At 41.6% G+C, this 16,553-nt stretch overlaps 1 protein-coding gene across 1 annotated transcript; it reads right to left on the bottom strand.

Moving 5' to 3' along the window:
- Positions 1 to 2,174: 2,174 nt before the first annotated feature.
- On the bottom strand, positions 2,175 to 16,226 carry ABHD10 (abhydrolase domain containing 10, depalmitoylase). Its single transcript, XM_045001893.1, has 5 exons — positions 15,971 to 16,226; positions 8,249 to 8,432; positions 7,022 to 7,133; positions 5,986 to 6,123; positions 2,175 to 2,951 (listed from the first exon to the last, which is right to left on the bottom strand). The coding sequence occupies exons 1-5, from the start codon at positions 16,209 to 16,211 to the stop codon at positions 2,610 to 2,612; spliced, it is 1,017 nt and encodes a 338-aa protein (XP_044857828.1). The 5' UTR covers positions 16,212 to 16,226; the 3' UTR covers positions 2,175 to 2,609.
- Positions 16,227 to 16,553: the final 327 nt, after the last annotated feature.

The following is a 16,553-nucleotide window of genomic DNA, read 5'->3' as shown; positions in this document are numbered from 1 at the left end:
GGTGGCAAAGTTTGCAGACAATACAGAATTACTTGATAATTAAGTCCAAAGCAAAGTACAAAGAGTTACAAAGGGATCTCACAAAATTGGATAAAAAAATGGCAGCTGAAATTTAATGTTGATGAATGTGAAGTAATGCACATGAAAAACATCATCCCAATTATACCTACAAAATGATGGGGTCTAAATTAGCTATTACCATTCAAGAAAGCGATCTTGGAGGCTTTATGGATAGTTCTGTGAAAACATTCACTCTATGTGCAGCAGCAGTCAAACAAGCTAACAATGTTAGGTAACATTAGGAATCGGATGAATAAGATGACAGTAACTATCATGCCATTCTATAAAACCACGGTACAACCACCCCAGGAATACTGCATGCAGTTCTGGTCACCCTATCTCAAAAAAAGATATTAGAAATGGAAAAGGTACAGAGAAGGTCAACAACAAAAAAATAATTAGGCATATGAAATAACTTCCATATGAGGAAAGATTAAAGACTGGGGCTGTTCAACTTGGATAAAAGATGACCAAGGTGGGATAAGATAGAGGTCTATAAAACCATGAAAAGCATGGAGTAAAAGATGCACATATCTTAACTTCTTTTTATTTAAAAGCAGTCTTTATTTCATCTCTCCTCCTCAATTTTGAAACCTATGAGGCTTGTATTATTTTGTATACTGCTGAGAACAACATGCACACAAACCCCACTTCAAAAAAAGTCATTCAGAAGTCCCTATATCCCTGCTAAAGTAATAGTAAAACCTCCATATGTTAAAAATGTTAGGGGCTCGATAATCATGTGAAATTCTCCTGAATAACTAGCCCCTGTAGTGGCTTGAGTCTCAGTTTACCATAGTGGAGCAGTTTACCATTTGAATTAAATGAAACCAGTAAACACCAAATGATTTTGCTTATGATTGAGATGCAACATTGCTCAAGTTTGGTAATCAATTCCAGGCTCCCATCTAGATAGGCTCATCTTGCAATTCATACACATAGACAAGGGTTCATTTCTGGATGAGTAACTAAGCAACATTTGAAACTTAATCCACACATGATCCAGATACTGAGTGATTTATATTCTCAGTAGATACATCCAACTGCCCACCTTTTTGTTTCAGTTGTAAATTGTTCAGGTTTGTAATTTATTACGTAGCTTAGGTTTGCTGTCTATTGAGTTGACTTGCTTACTAATTAAGTATTCCATTCAAGGGCAAGAATGAGTCAGCAATGGCCCATCTTCCCTTTTCATTTTTAAACACACATGCTAAGGTACCTTCTGTAACAAGAAATCAATAGGGAGAAACCCAGATAAACCAAAGTATGGTCAATATGGTTACCTCACCCAGGGCAAATGCATCCAGCTGTCTTTTCTACTAGTGTTCCCACAACTGTAAATACTATGGAAAGGTAGTTACAGCTAAATAAAAACCATTCCTAGAATGGATGCATGTCCCATTTACAAGAATGGCTAAGTCATGGATTTGTTGCAGAAAAGTCAAAAGTATCACAAACAGAGACAGCTGAACTGACTGGTTGAGTAGGCTTTCATGCTACACAAATAACAATTCTACAAATAGGAAGCTCCACAAATGTTGAAAAGTATTATTTCCTGATATGCCAAGATCAAGTAGGGCATATAGCTTTTTAAAGAAATGTTATTGTGTATGTAAGTTTCTGCATGACATTAGGGAGGGATGTTGGGCAGTCCTGCTTCCTTGCTTCACTCTGCCTTAATAGGATTAAATATATTCACTAATGCAGAAATATCTAAATCTTTCAATGTAAGTGACCTACAACTCTTATAGAATACGATGGTAGAGATCAACCTTCGGCCCCTAGAACAATGACGATGTGATTACTTTTCATCTGGTATAATGAGCTTTGAAAGACATCTATAGAACCGAAGTTTCAGTTTGTAGTTATTCTGAGCAACTCAAAAATCAAACTTGCTCATCACGATCCCAGGCACAAAGGACTCTAAGATATTGTGCAGTTGTTTTATGGCTTAATATCAGTACTAAAACTCCATTTTATATTTGAAGCCAGCTTTATTATGCTGCATTTCCCCCCCCATTCTATTTCTAGGGGCATTTAATTGAACATTTCAGGTACATATTTGGGGTGGGAAGGCTCCCACACAAGTTTCAGAACTCAGAAATGGAATAATGTTAAAGCATAAAGCACAATATTTATTTTAGGATGTCAAAAGGAATTAAAAAATTAAGTTGTACTGTACAGTTCTAATAGTGGCAAAAAAATAACCATTGGCACAAATGTAAGAAAGGTAAACATGTTTCAGTACAAAATAGAGTAGGAAACTTCTGAAAAAAGTCACAGGAAATCAAGGTGGGGGAAAATTTTCCAACAAACAGCAGCATTTTCTTCACATTTTCTACCATTTGTGCAAATGCAGCATTAAGAAAACACCTTTATTTACAAAACAGAGGTAAGGAGACAGAAGTTAAAGCTCCACTTCCTTTCTTTCGTGACCTTTGCATCCTTCCAGATTCAGCAGTGTTCCATTGCCATAAAAAAAGTGAGGTTTTGGTTAATAACAGAAGAGATCTGAGTGTTAAGCTCATGCATTAGTGCTAACATGCAACTCATGCTAGGGTTGTCAGCTTGTCAATTAAATCATCAACAGTGTACACAAGAAGTTTCATGTCATCCTTCTCATTCATTCGGTGCTGACCAACTTTGCGGAGGATCACATCCACATCTGTGCTGACAACATCATCTGCAATTTGCATGGATACCTGCCATGGGACATCTTCATCCTTCATGCCATGGATAAGTTTTATAGGGCAGGTTATAGGAATAGGATTGCTCAACAGACAGTGGTTTTCTGCTTCTTTAATGAACTCGTATGACAAACAATAAAACCCTTCCTCATTGTGTTTTGTTGGCAGCTTCCATTCACCCTTTTCTTCTATTTCTTTTTGGACCTGTTTAGAAAAGAAAAAGAATATTCCAGACAAATGTGATTCACTCTTATTAAACAAGGCAACCAGACTCCTTAACTCTGTTTTTTGCACCTTACTAAGAGCAAAGAAACAAAAAACCCCAAACTCTTACAAACGTATCCTTACCAGTTGAGGTCAGCAGGAGTAAGAGGGGTGTATTTGACCCATCCCTGTAACCCCCCAGACATCTGCAGGAGGAAAACACCCACAATGAGCCTCAGAAGCTGATCTGTACCTCCCTCCCACAAACTTCAGCTATTCAGGGCTCTCACACAGCAGGCCTCTCAGCCATGACCCAGCCAAAAGAGTCAGCAGCCCCCCTACAACCCACAACTGGTTTTAGTCCTTGTGAAGTCAAACAAGGCTCTGAAGAGTTCACTAACTGTCCATGAGCGAAAGACTCGTAGGGAATAGAGGTTTTTCACTCATTGGCCTCCAAAGGCTTGCCATGAGCTCTCTCCTCTATCACACCTCAGGAGGTCCACACAAAGGGAAAGGTGGAAATATTACCCGATCTGCTTTCCCCCAGCTGAAGACCCCTGCACCCTCCAATCTCAACTGACTTCCCTCAAGTCTCCAGAGGCTCAGGGCTTCATTCCTTTGGACCTCACGAATGAAGACATCAAGGAAGGGGACCCGATGAAAGCAGGGGGGCTACCAGTGGGAGGAAGGAGGAAACGATTTGAGGCCTTTCTTCCCTCCTGGGGAAATTCTTTGAGCATGCAGGATTAAGGCTCACAAAAAGAGACACATTTAGGAAGCCCATCAAAACCATACCTTCCCACCCCAAAGCTTTTCGGTGGACATTCCCTCCCTCCACCCTTGAGATCAGGTTATATTATAAGGTATCGCTAGCAAGAACCAAAAGGCTACTACACTACAGTTCGGCACACAGGTGAACACTTCAATAATTAATGTATCAAATTTGGAGCCCAAATCCAGTTCATTTCAAATTATGCAGAAAAATCCTACTTCAACCCCAGATCTAACCTACCAAATTTAAGTCAGGTTCAAATGAAAGTTCATTTGCAACCTTAACAGTAGTTGTCACAACTGCATCTGTATTCCCACTCTATGGTCCAGCAAGGACACGCATTTTAAGCTCCCAGACCCTCAGCTGTTACCTCTTCTGTTGAGAGACCAGTATATCTCTTGCTCCTGACTGGGGTATTTCCAGGCTGCTCAGCTCCCTGCCTACACTGTGAATTCCCCAGAAAGACAGACTACTTAAACAGGTCTGTGTCTCTGCTTTGCTTTCTCAGAGGCTATAAACAGTGTAATTGCCACAGTTACAAGTTACCACACAGCTTTTTCCTCAACAGGCACATTTACTCTTAAGATGAAAGCATTACAGAAGACCTATTAAAACAATAAAACCTACATGCAGGCTAATATGTGTACCAGAGATTACCTCCAACTCCAAGGAGGGCTCTGGTAAGCCATGAGTCCTTAAAACCCCACCAGAGGGTGTGTGGTTTCAAGTTCATACAAGCTTTTACTCGGAACAGGCACCCATAGGCATACACCTTTCTTTCACTTGGGTCTTCAGAGACCATGAATAGGTAATCAGTCAGACAATGGTTCTCCCCTCAGGGCATAGTTTCAAAAAGGTTGGGATGGAAACCTGCATTCACCTCCCTCCAGGTACTTCCTAGCAAACCCACTTAAAAAGGAACTTTTGGGACAAACCAAGTTGTCTGGCATATAGTTTGAAATAGTCCTTTAAAGCGCATTACACTTCTCCAGGATTTACACTGGCCCCATCTCTTCCCCAAGAGATGTCACATACAATCCCAAAATAATACATCAACTTTGCATTCATGACACAAAGGATTCCAAAGCTATTTCAACTTAACGCAGCAAGATCTTCCACAGATATTGCAGGAAACTGCCATATCTGTCACAGTAGCGTTGGTATATGAAGTTACTTTCTAGCCTTTGACATAGAATAGTTACACGTACCTCACTCTTTCCCTCCCCAACTCTTTGCTCAATCATCTTGCCTGTCATTCAGACCCATGTCCCAGAAGTCATTTGATTCAGACTTCTCTCTAGGTCCTCAGTCAGACTCTCCCTTTAGCTCTTTTTTCTGCACAACATCTTTAAAAAAACCACCTTCTTATCCATCCATGAAGCTAAGACTTATCCAAGCCTTAATCATCTCACATCTCAATTACTGCACCATCCTTCCCTTTGGCCCTGACAAATGCCATTTTGCCCCATTCATATCCATTCAGAATGCTTCTTCAAATATCATTTTCTTAGTCTGCTGCTTTGACCACATCACCACTCTTTTCCCATGCACCCCCCCAGTACCCTTTTCTCTAGCTCATCAGACATAAGCTACTTGTCTTCACTGCTTATCCCCACCCTACCTATCATCTCTCAGTCACTACTGAAATATCAATTCCTGCCTCTGATCAGTCCATGTTACCAGCCTCAAAGGGCCACTTGTTAAATTTTCAAACCAGTATCTTTTTGCTTTCTCCTATGCTGCTCCTCATATATGGGAGGTGCTCCTGGTAAAAAGCGCAAAGCTACCTACCTCTTATCCCCTTTCATAACCCTCCCCTAGAACTCTTTGCCATGATGCCTATAAAATCCTGACAACAGTTAGATTGCTGGTGTGATGTGACCACTGCCTATTATGCTGACCAATACTGTCTTTGTACTCCATTCATCTGTATCTATCTGATTTCTCTTTCTTATACTTAGATTTTAAGTTGCTTGGGGCAGGTATCATCTTTTTGTTTTGTGCTTCTACTGTGCCTAACACAATGAGTCCCTGCTTCACAATTAAGGCTCCTATATACGGTGGTTGTAAGAAGTCTTCATTTTAACTAATTCTGACAATTTTACTCAGAAATTTCACTTTTTGCAGGCTGTTAACTCAACGTCAACTCTTACAGTTTATTTAACCATAAGATTCACAATGAAAAATTTTAATAAAGGGATTTCACACCAGTAAGTTTTCAAAATTTGCAAAAACAGAACATTAAAAGCTGTTAGCATTTACCTCAAGGGGAAGTTGTTTAAAAGTTGTTACAAGATAGTCTGCAGCTGCAGCTACTCCAACTAAAGCGGCCACCTTTTCTGGACGAGCTATTGCTGCATGAAGCATCAGCCATCCACCTAAGCTGGATCCCACTAGAATCTTAAAATAAGATTTGAAAAGCAAAACACACAAAATTAGATTAAAAATAAACTACCAATTTACTTTTTTTTTTTTTAAATCAAAATATTTTCAGTTTTGTTTAGCTACTTAAACCTGAGGCATAATCCTGCTGCCCTTACTCAGCAGAACTGCTGTCATTTCCAATGGGAATTTTGCCTGAGTAAGCATCACAAGATCTGGCATTTAACTACTGTTTTTTGTTCAGTGGGGCAGGTTATTGCTTTCTCAGACTGACCCACTGTAAACAAAACGAGAACTGGAATGCAGGTGAGCATCAAGTACTTTTATTTTTCCAGCTGTGGAAGTGCTTTAACATTTGATGTTTCTTTCTTTAAAGAAATGAGCCTTGTAAAGGCTCATTAATAAAAAAGTCAAAACACACAAAACAAGTTTTAACACATTACAATAGTTCTAATATTCACTCTGAGCTATATTAGATGTAATTACTTAGTAGAACTTCCTCTCATTAATTTAAACTGAGCTGTATGTAGTATTTGAAAGCATCCATTGCCATGGTATCTATGCAATGGACAGCTTAACACCGACTTTTTTACTTTATTCTGATTTGAACTAAAATGATTTCTCCCCAAGTTGTTTCATTACTTAATCTACTTTATTTTCCATTTAGTGTTGTTCTACAATGTTATTTCCATTGCTATTAGCTTGTTGATCGGCATCTCCATCCCTGTGTAAGGTACTTTGTGACTGATACATTTTTGTTCCATTTGAAACAACTCAAACTGGAAATGAGTACAAAGGTAGTTCTTTTCTTTTTTTATAGAAGATCATTCACAAAGACCATTAAACTGTATTTCTGGCTATATAATGCTTTAACTTGGGAGAACAACTTATGCTATATTTAAAAATGAAATATAACCTGTGGTCCATCTGTGAGTTCATCTAGTACAGACAAAACATCCTTCCTCCACTTTCCAACCGTACACTCTTGAAGATTACCATCTGAACTTCCACATCCTGTATAATCAAATCTGCAAGTTAACAGTCAAGATAAAATTTTAATATTACTTATAAAACAAACTGCATCAGACAGTACCTACACAGAACAGGAACAATATTCTTCACTGTTAATCAGAATTAAACAATTGCAATAAAGACAACATACCTCATAATCATGGAGATTTGCAGAAATTTCAGTTAAGAAATAAAAAGTTACTCTCGGACATCAAATCATATACATAGGGATTTGGGAGCACGAGACAACTAAGAGATGCAGTGCACCCATGCACTAACTAGCTTTTTAAATCTGCAAAGCCAAATTTAACTCAGACATATGGACAGGACTGTCCTTGAAGAACGAGACAAAGACCTACATGATTTTTTCATTTTTAGATTTTCCAAGTCAAGAGTCTCCTTCGTATAATATACATGGTTCATAAATGTGTTGTCAAGTACTGAGACTGTACATCCTTATTACATTCTGTACCTTCTTAAATAATGTTTCATCTGTACTATGCAATTAATTTCACTAGGTATACTCCTTTAAACCCACTCAATATGCTTGACCAATAGACACTAATCTGCATTCATAAGAGTTAGCAGTTGAGTCATCACAAATAGCATTCTATAAGAGAGCTAAAACAAGAGCTTTGTCCTAAGGCCCAAATCCAGAGGCTCCAAGCAGGAGTCCAACACGGTGCCCCTTGCAGGATGGAATTTAATCATGCAGTAACTACTTAATTTATAGGTATTAACCATAATATAAGTGAAGATTTCCCATTTCAAAGATTTTTCATTTTTATGCTGATAATCTTACTATTTCATGAAGCATATCACTCAAGTTAGAACAGAGATCATTACAATTTCAATGAGTCATGCAAGTGCGTTGAAAAATTAATTTTACTGATTTAAATAACCTCTGCACAGAAAAGATGAACATATCTCAGATATGGATTGACGGTGACACCATCACAAGAGGCAGACATTATCTCTTATATTGCATGCTTTCAATTAGATGTCCAAATCTAACAGGCTGGAGCGGGGGAGGAATTTTCAGCATCTTTGACGTATTTTCACAGAATTCCTCATTCCTGGCTGCCATACTATAATTCATGCTAGTTTCTCTAACCAATCTTCTTTACTGTACCTTACAAAGGCATGACCGAGAGATTTGCAGAAGTCCTGGAGTGCAACTGCTTTCTGCCCATTCATATCTGAATTAAGGCCTGGGAGGAAGACAACACCTGGGTTCTTGCCTTTTATCTTATTATACGCTAGATTTGGACGATCAGGTCGACTAAGGAAACTGACTGATGACTTCTGTCTGCAAGCTTTAAAAACACAAAAAAGACATTTTATAAAGAAAATCATCATCAGAAATACTTAAGTACTTGGGGTAAGATACCAAAAAACATTAAAAATCATCTTGAAACAAAATATTTTAGTTTAAGTAAAATACTCAATCCCAACAGAGTTTGGCAATTGTTCAGTACTATCTATTAGGACAATTTCAAATCTTCTGGGACCACACAGCTATCTGGGTGAAAAAAGCAAGATGATATTCAAGTCATGCAATACTAACAGTTTCACTCTGTAATCAGAAACGTGTTTTTTAAAGGGTTTGCACACAACTGAACGTTACTGAATCTCGATTGGTTACTAATTTCATATTTCCTCAATAACTTTAGTGATCTGGTTAGTTTAAAGTTATTTATTTGTGCTTCCTTATTATTTGCCTCTCTGCTATTCCAAAGTAGTATGTTTTTCAAAATTAATCTTAAGAAGAAAAGTTATTATTTACATGGTAACACAGGTGTGGAACAAATTACAATCAAAGGCACCAATCCTCTATAGAGAACTACAAACCCAGACCATCTCCTGCCCAGAGAAAAATGTGTTGGATTTTTTCCTTGTTGATACATATTGTTGAAACTGTATAAGTAGAAGCAATTTAGGATGGAATTATGAGTCTTGGGGAAAAAAACTGTTTTAACATACAAATTTCTGATTGCCCCATTAATATTGAAGTATCAATTGAAAAGGAACAAAATAATTAGCAATAGTCTCCAGACTAAGTTGGCATTACTGCAATGATGTTAGTTGCACTACTAAAGTTTGACTAACCTTTTATTTATTGAATTTCTGTTGGGCTCGTAGTACAGTAATGTTACTTCCATGTATTGGTTTTCTCATGGTGGAAAAATCCAAAGCTTGTTTCATTGTTCTCACCTCCTCCCAACCTATCCCCATTCTGTTTAACACTGATTACAGCTTTTCTGTTTAGCAGAAAGAACCAATCCCAAACACAACAAGGAAAGTAACTGGTTGAGCTGCTGTTTAGAGAATGATCAAGTTACCAGTTAAATATAAAAGGCTTCTGATTAATAGGGAAGGGAAAATTTCAACAGAGATTTAAAGCCAAATTTTCATGTCCTGTTCACTCAAAAGTGAGTGGAAACAAAAAACAAACAAAAAAACCTGTCAATTTTTAAATTCAAGAAATGCATTCTAATAAAGGGAAAGCTCCCTAGGCCACAGGAACAGGTTGTCATGGTCTCACCCTCACTTGAAACTGGGGGGTTTCAAGTTGAGGACCAGCATGTATCCCCCCACCCTAAAATCCTAGGGTAGGTCCCCTTTTTGCTGCCACCACCCGGTCGAATACGTGGGCCGGGACACCCGTGTTTTCCCCCCTCCTCTTTCCAAAGACGTTCCCTGGGGAAACACAGATCAACTCACAGAGGGAGAAACCTCCCCCCTCCCCTCTCTGCCCGGAGATAAGCTTGTCTCACCACCGAGAGAGAGTTTCTTAGCCCCCTCCCCCTGTATCCACAGTAGAAGGGATTTAATCAGATCTTTATAGAAAGAATTTATTAAAAGAAAAACAAGAAAATACAGAATCTCTATGAGTCCAATCTGGACACTCATAGGGTATAACCTTGCTAAGTTCTGGAGAGAATCCTCTCTCCTTCTCAGTACAAACAATACAGGCAGAATTAAGAATAATCAATAACAAACACACAGAATTGCAGACATAGGATTATTAGATGAGGACACAAAGTACCTTTCTAATACTCACTATCTTGACTAGAAGAAATTAGTTCAGAAAGATGGAAACTTGCAGAAGACTTGATTAAACATCTGGACACTTGTAACTCCAAACGGCTAAGAACAGCACACACAAAAACAGAGAGAAAAAGTTCCCTCCTAGGAATTTTAAATTCTCTTCCCTGATTGGTCCTCAGGTCAGGTGTTCACCAGGTACTATGTGTTTACCCTTTACAGGTGGAAACTTAACCCTTAACTAACTATTTATGACACAGGTGTATTCTAAAGGCAGCAGATTTACTCCTGATGGGAGAAGCTTCCTGTGCAGCTCTAACCCCTTCTGATTATTACTGGACATGGCAATGTTGAGTGAAATGGGGTTGTAGCACGGAGACTAAGGGCAGTTGCAAGAAACTCAAGGGTCCCTGTTCCAAAATGGTGATAAATCATGGACTCAACATTGTCTGTCTACATATTGCAACAAAAATCATAGATCACAGAATATCAGGGTTGGAAGGGACCTCAGGAGGTCATCTAGTCCAACCCCCTGCTCAAAGCAGGATCAATCCCCAGACAGATTTTTGCCCCAGATCCCTAAATGGCCCCTTCAAGGATTGAACTCACAATCCTGGGTTTAGCAGGCCAATGCTCAAACCACTAAGCTATGAAAAAAGCGACAAACAGTTAAAAACTGGGATTGGGTTTTGATACCATTTTATTAAAACATAATGACTCCATTACTAGGTATCCCAACCCTATATAATGGGAAGAACAGTTAGTATTTCAGCAGTTGCTGAAAAGTGACACAAAGAAACTGGCTCAGGACTGAGCTTAACCCATAAAAGCAAGGAAACTGAGTGATCAGTTCCTCAATGTCATTTAAATGTAGTTCTCTAGTTCCAATGTCATCTATAGAAAAAGTGGAAAGCCACTATCGTGTACCTAAGATGACATGATGGACTATAATGATTCCTTGGAGCCATTATTTATTGTACAGAACCAGGATGAAACCAGCATTTTAGTTGGAGTTGTCAGATTGATCTCTCAGATAAAGAAGACAACATTTATCATGTCTGCTAAAAAGCCTAAGCAAAAATATCTGGTTCTCTCTCTTCACATACTATAAGAGCAAGAATCCAGTTATCAAAAAGTCAGAGGATATGTGACTGAGGAGATACCGAATGCTGGGGTCACCTGTATGTTTGAACTGAAGGCGGCATCTGGAACAATACATGCGTGAAAGTATGTAGCACAAAAGGCTATCACGTTTGCACGCCATTTCTGTCCAGTAGGAGTCTGATAATTTATCATTCCTGTCCTCCTCCAAGCTTTTAAGATGAATACTACCACTATGAACAACGCTGCTTAAAATTCATGGTATACAGTGAAGATAAATATCTCTCTGTTGTGGTCTTTTTTTCTGTCTCTTATTCTATTTCTGCTTGGAGGTACAATAACGATGCATTTAGTCTGTCAGATGTGCATTTGCTAGGAAAAGAGTACACTTAGATAATTTCTAATTATCATCTGCTAAATAGGTACAGATTCCTCACTGTGTGGTTTGGGGGATTTTTGCCAATGCAGACACACAAATTGTTCCTATAGTTCATGTTGTTCCACTATCTGCAAGTTACTGAAGTTTGAAAAAATTCCATTGTCTTGCACATATTAGAACAGTTAAGTCAGAGGGCCTAGTTAACATTAGACAAATCATCTACATCAGGGGTTTCTCAACCTTTTTCTTTCTGAGCCCCTGCAACATTCTATGAAAACTCCAGGGCCCAGCAGGCAGAAGGCAAAAAGGCAGGCTTGGGGCTTTAGCGCTGGCCACTGGGCAGGGGGACCCTTGGCATAGCTGATTTCTATTTTGGAGGGGAGCAAGGCCTGGCGGGGCTCGGGCCAGCTCTGCCCAGCAGGGCCTGGGGAGGGAGCACCACCTCCACTTCCAGATTCACCTCAGCTGCACCACACCTTGTCTGGGTTGTGGGGGGCATGCATCCAAAAATTATAACTCAAAGCGGGGGGAAAGGGAAGGCTCAGCTCAAAAAGTTTGAAAACCACTCATAGTGCAGGGAGAGGGTAAGCTAGGGACAGTATGCAGGCAGGGGGGTAGCTCAGGGTGCACTGAGTGAGTAGCTAAGGGCTGTATGCTGGGAAGGTTGCGGTTACTGCTCCAAAAGGGCTCTGACCACCCCAGAGCCGGGTCCCCCTACCTGGAAGGCTCTTACTGGTGGCAGGAGCAGCTCCCAACCCCTTTTGACTGAGAATCAGCCACAGCCCTAGGCACCAGCAGGAGGAGGAGGAGGAGGAGATGGGGGAGCACTGTGGCTGCCCACTCTATGGCACTGCCCCACACTGCCTGGCTGCCCACCTCCAACCTGGCCAGGAAGCAGGGAGGGAGAGTGGAGCTGCCCCAGGACTACCCTGCTCTGGCACTGCAGTTTTGGGGGGCCAACATCCCTGGTCCCCTTCCACCAACTCCACTCATGGTCTTGGGGCTTCTGCCCCGCAGGACATTGGGACTCAGGGCTAGCAGAACTCCTGAACTTGACTCTCAGTCCCCTAAGGGGCCACAGACCCCCAACTGAGAACCACTGATTTCCATTACATAATTATAAACCAAGTCAGGTTTCTTATTGCTGTATTGAACACAATAAAGAATTGTTAGTTTAGTTAGAGGAATACATACAGGCACACTAATTCAAGATGGCCACAAACAAGGCTTTTCACTTTTGAAAACACAGACTAGGCTGAAGGCTTCAGTGCCATTCAGCTTGACGCAAATTTTTACTGCTGAATTAGTTTTGGAGAGATTAAGAAAATGCTGATATTGACATATTCAGTATATCAGCATAACTTCATGGGTTTCTATATTTAAATTAAATCCAGTTTTGAGCAGCTTTTCAGTTGTGGATGAAGCAAAGTGATTTGGGAACATTTCCCCTCCTATATATATGATCTATGAAATGCTAAGCTGAGTCTGCACCTTTTGACATATTAGGTCAGATTCTTAAAGCTATGTCATAAGCACTATATATTTACATATTATTAATTTCCAATGACCCACCTTTCACAAATGAAAAACTAATGCATCCCCAAATAAAATTCGCTGGGCCTCTACAGTATTAATTCAAGGCTGATCTAGTGATGTAGTTCAGTAGATACAGAAATGCTACACATTAAAACAAGTGGGCGACAGCATCACACCACAAGAACTGTCTGCAGCAACTAAGATCTAATCTCCTGTTACCCTAAAGGCTATGTTCACAACATCTCCTTTTTACTTACATATGTGCACAACAGATGCACTATGCTGATAAGTACGAGAGTAAATATTGACCATTGCTCTTTAAAGCTGCTATAGTACCTTTTGAGCAAAAAGTTAGTCATTTTTGAAGGTTGTTTTTTTTTTGTTTTTTTAAAAGATTACTGTCACAAAGTACTGTCCCTATACTTTTTCAGTTCAAGCATTGTCTGTAGTCTGGTATATTATTTTGTTCTGTAGTTGAGGGGATTGTTTGCACATCGAAGAAAATTAAAAAAAAAGAAACAGTACACGCTAAAAAAAATCTAGTGCAACTCTGGGCAAACATAGAACCTAAAAGCGATGTTCCTCCCTCTGTCATTTTTTTTTTTTTAAATTGGCCCTGAACCTACAGTCTGATCCACCCAAGCAGGCAGATGCCTGAAAAATTGGAAAGCTAATCTGGGTTTATCCATTTCTGTACAGCAACTTCTGTGTTCTCAACAACTGATTCAACTCAGCACAAACAGAAAAGAAGGATCTTTGGGATACAAAACACTGTTCATGGCAAACAACTTTGAATATATATAGTTATCACACCTTGAGCCCTTTTTTCATGACTCCTCCCCTTTACTTTCCTCAAAAGTTGCACCGACAGATAGTATGAGATGACAACACATCAACTGTGTAATTCATATTTTATGTAAGGCTTTTAATCTTGAAGTGCTTCAAATTACACAACACAAAGGAGAAATGACTGCAGTTCAACATGAAAAGTGGTAAACACTCAGTATACAGCACAACACATATCTACGGGAGAGGAGTGTATAAAACAGGGGAGGGGAAAGGAAAGGAAAAATAATTTTGGCCAAAGGAACACTCCTATACTCTTACACTCCTTGTCTATACAGTGCTAGAAAATTGCACCACTTTAACTATACTAGTATGGTTTAGCAGTGTAAGTGGGGATGCAGTTACATCAGTACAAAAGGAGTTTGTATTGGTATTGATAGTCTCATGTGGGAAGGGGAATAACCATCAGTAAATCAGTTAAATTTGTTCACAGTTGTAGCTCCAGTTTAAGTGGTATATAATAACTTATTCAAAAATCAAGTTCTTTATAGCCTCTATATCCAACGGGCTCACAGACTGATTTTGCTAAACTGGTTCAGAACTCAGATTCTGCTGAAACAATATGGTTGGATCATACAAACTAAATTATATTTCAACCGATTTCAGAAACAGTTATACAGGTAACAATCTACTGATGTTGGCCAGACAAATAATTGCACTTGAACTTGAGTTTTAAATTAAATTTAGCTAACTCAGTTTGAGAACAATGTAACTGGGTCTGTCTGTACAGCCTGGTAATAATACTTAAGCAGTAAATAAGCTAAGTCTGTTTCAGATCATTTTGGTTCCATTTTCCTGGAGTGACAGATTTGAAATATCTCAAGAAATACTATGTGAACAACTTAACGTTTCCCCCTTACTGTTTTATTGCAAGGGCTTGTAAACTTTGCTCCAGTGAAGGCATGGACAACAGCTTCCTAAGGGCTCATGGCTGCTTTTAATATTTATTAAAGGAAGCTACAGTCAGCTGAACCCAACATACAGCGTCTTAGGGGAAGTCTACTCAGATCAAGGTGGAGCATCAGAGGCAATGGGATCCTCAGGAAGCCATGCTGAGCCTAGACACACCATGAACAGATGACAAGGCAATGGCAGAATGGGTTGGACCTTAGCTACATGTCAAAAGAACTATAACAGGGTTAAAAAAAACTAGATGAATTCATGGAGGATAGGTTCATCAATGGCTATTAGCCAGAATGGGCAGTGATAGTGTCCCTAGCCTCTGTTTGCCAAAAGCTGGGAATGGGCAACAGAGGATGGATCACTTGATGATTACCTGTTCTGTTCACACCCTCTGGGGCACCTGGCATTGGCCACTGTCGGCAGACAGGATACTGGGCTAGATGACCCTTTGGTTTGACCCAGTATGGCCGTTCTTACGGCTGGCTGAAACAGTCTCCAAGTTGAGGCCTGAGGCCTAACACCTTTCTCATGGGCCCTGCAGCCTTGACATAAGAACGGCCGTACTTGTTAACGCTGACTTTATCAATTAATCCCAAACCTCCCCACCATACACTGAGAAAGAGCTGCGCTTCCGAAAAGGACACGACATGTCCGTATGCCCGCAGAGCACCCGGCACGACCGTCCACGAGAAGCTCGAGATTAGGGTTGCCACCCCTGAGGATGCTCCTGAGCCCGTAGCCCTGGGCAGCTGGCGGTGTGGGCCAAGCACGCTCCAGCCACTATCTCAGGGAGCTACTTGGAGACACGAAACGCTCCTGGGAAAAACCGACGGGTCCTGATCGCAGAGCAGCGAGAACAAGCGGCGTCCAACCCTGCAGGGCCGCACAGCGCGAGGCCACCCGCAGCACCCGCAGCAGCGGGGCCAGGCGGGAGCCACGGCGATCCCGGGCTGGCAACGCGGCCCCCAAGCGCCCCCCGGGGCAGCGCGCGCCCGAGCCGGGCGGGGCGCAGAGAACGGCCCGGCCCCGCCCCGCGCTTACCCGGCAGCTGCCCTGGAGCCCGCAGCAGCAGCGGGGAGGCGCGGCCGGCCCCGGACCCTGCGCAGCGAGCAGCGGCCCGGCCGCGGGTCAGGCCCCGCCGCCACCCCAGCGCCCAGGCCCCGCCGCCCGCCGCTGCCATGTCCCGGCCCCGCGTGGGCTGAACGTCCCGCCCTCGTCGTTCCTCGGCCGCGCGGGGAAGCACTGAGCATGCGCCTCGCTGAGGAAGGGCGGTTGTGCGCATGCGTTGTTGCGTTCCCCGGCCTAGAGTGCGCGCTCTAACGTGATGCGGACGCTGCGTGGGCGGCTAAGGGCCAGACTATCCGAAGGCGCCTGCGCGTGACCAAAAACAGAAGGAGGACTGCGCATGCACCTCCTCCCGCAGGGGGACAGGGAGGGGGAGTACGCATGCGCCTTGAGGCTGAGCCGGGAGAACTGGCCCGTTCGTTCGAGGGCGGAGGGGAGGGAGGAATCCTCGTCGCGCCAATCAGCGCCCGGGGGCGCGTGGCCAGCCCCCGCCCGGGGGAACACGTGCCTCGCTCCCTGCAGAAAACCCTCCGCCCCCCTCGAGTTGCCAACTTTCTAA

This window comes from Mauremys mutica, chromosome 1, assembly GCF_020497125.1.
Source record: "Mauremys mutica isolate MM-2020 ecotype Southern chromosome 1, ASM2049712v1, whole genome shotgun sequence".
Classification (NCBI taxonomy): domain Eukaryota; kingdom Metazoa; phylum Chordata; order Testudines; family Geoemydidae; genus Mauremys; species Mauremys mutica.
This window is presented reverse-complemented; position numbering and strand designations above follow the sequence as displayed.

Excerpts from the sequence above, each read along its gene's own strand:
- ABHD10 (XM_045001893.1), bottom strand. The coding sequence starts at position 16,211 with ATGCGCACAACCGCCCTTCCTCAGCGAGGCGCATGCTCAGTGCTTCCC. Across the intron at positions 7,134-8,248 it reads CTCGGTCATGCCTTTGTAAG|ATTTGATTATACAGGATGTG; the intron begins GTACAGTAAAGA and ends GTTAACTTGCAG. Across the intron at positions 2,952-5,985 it reads TTAAACAACTTCCCCTTGAG|GTCCAAAAAGAAATAGAAGA; the intron begins GTAAATGCTAAC and ends TTTTCTAAACAG.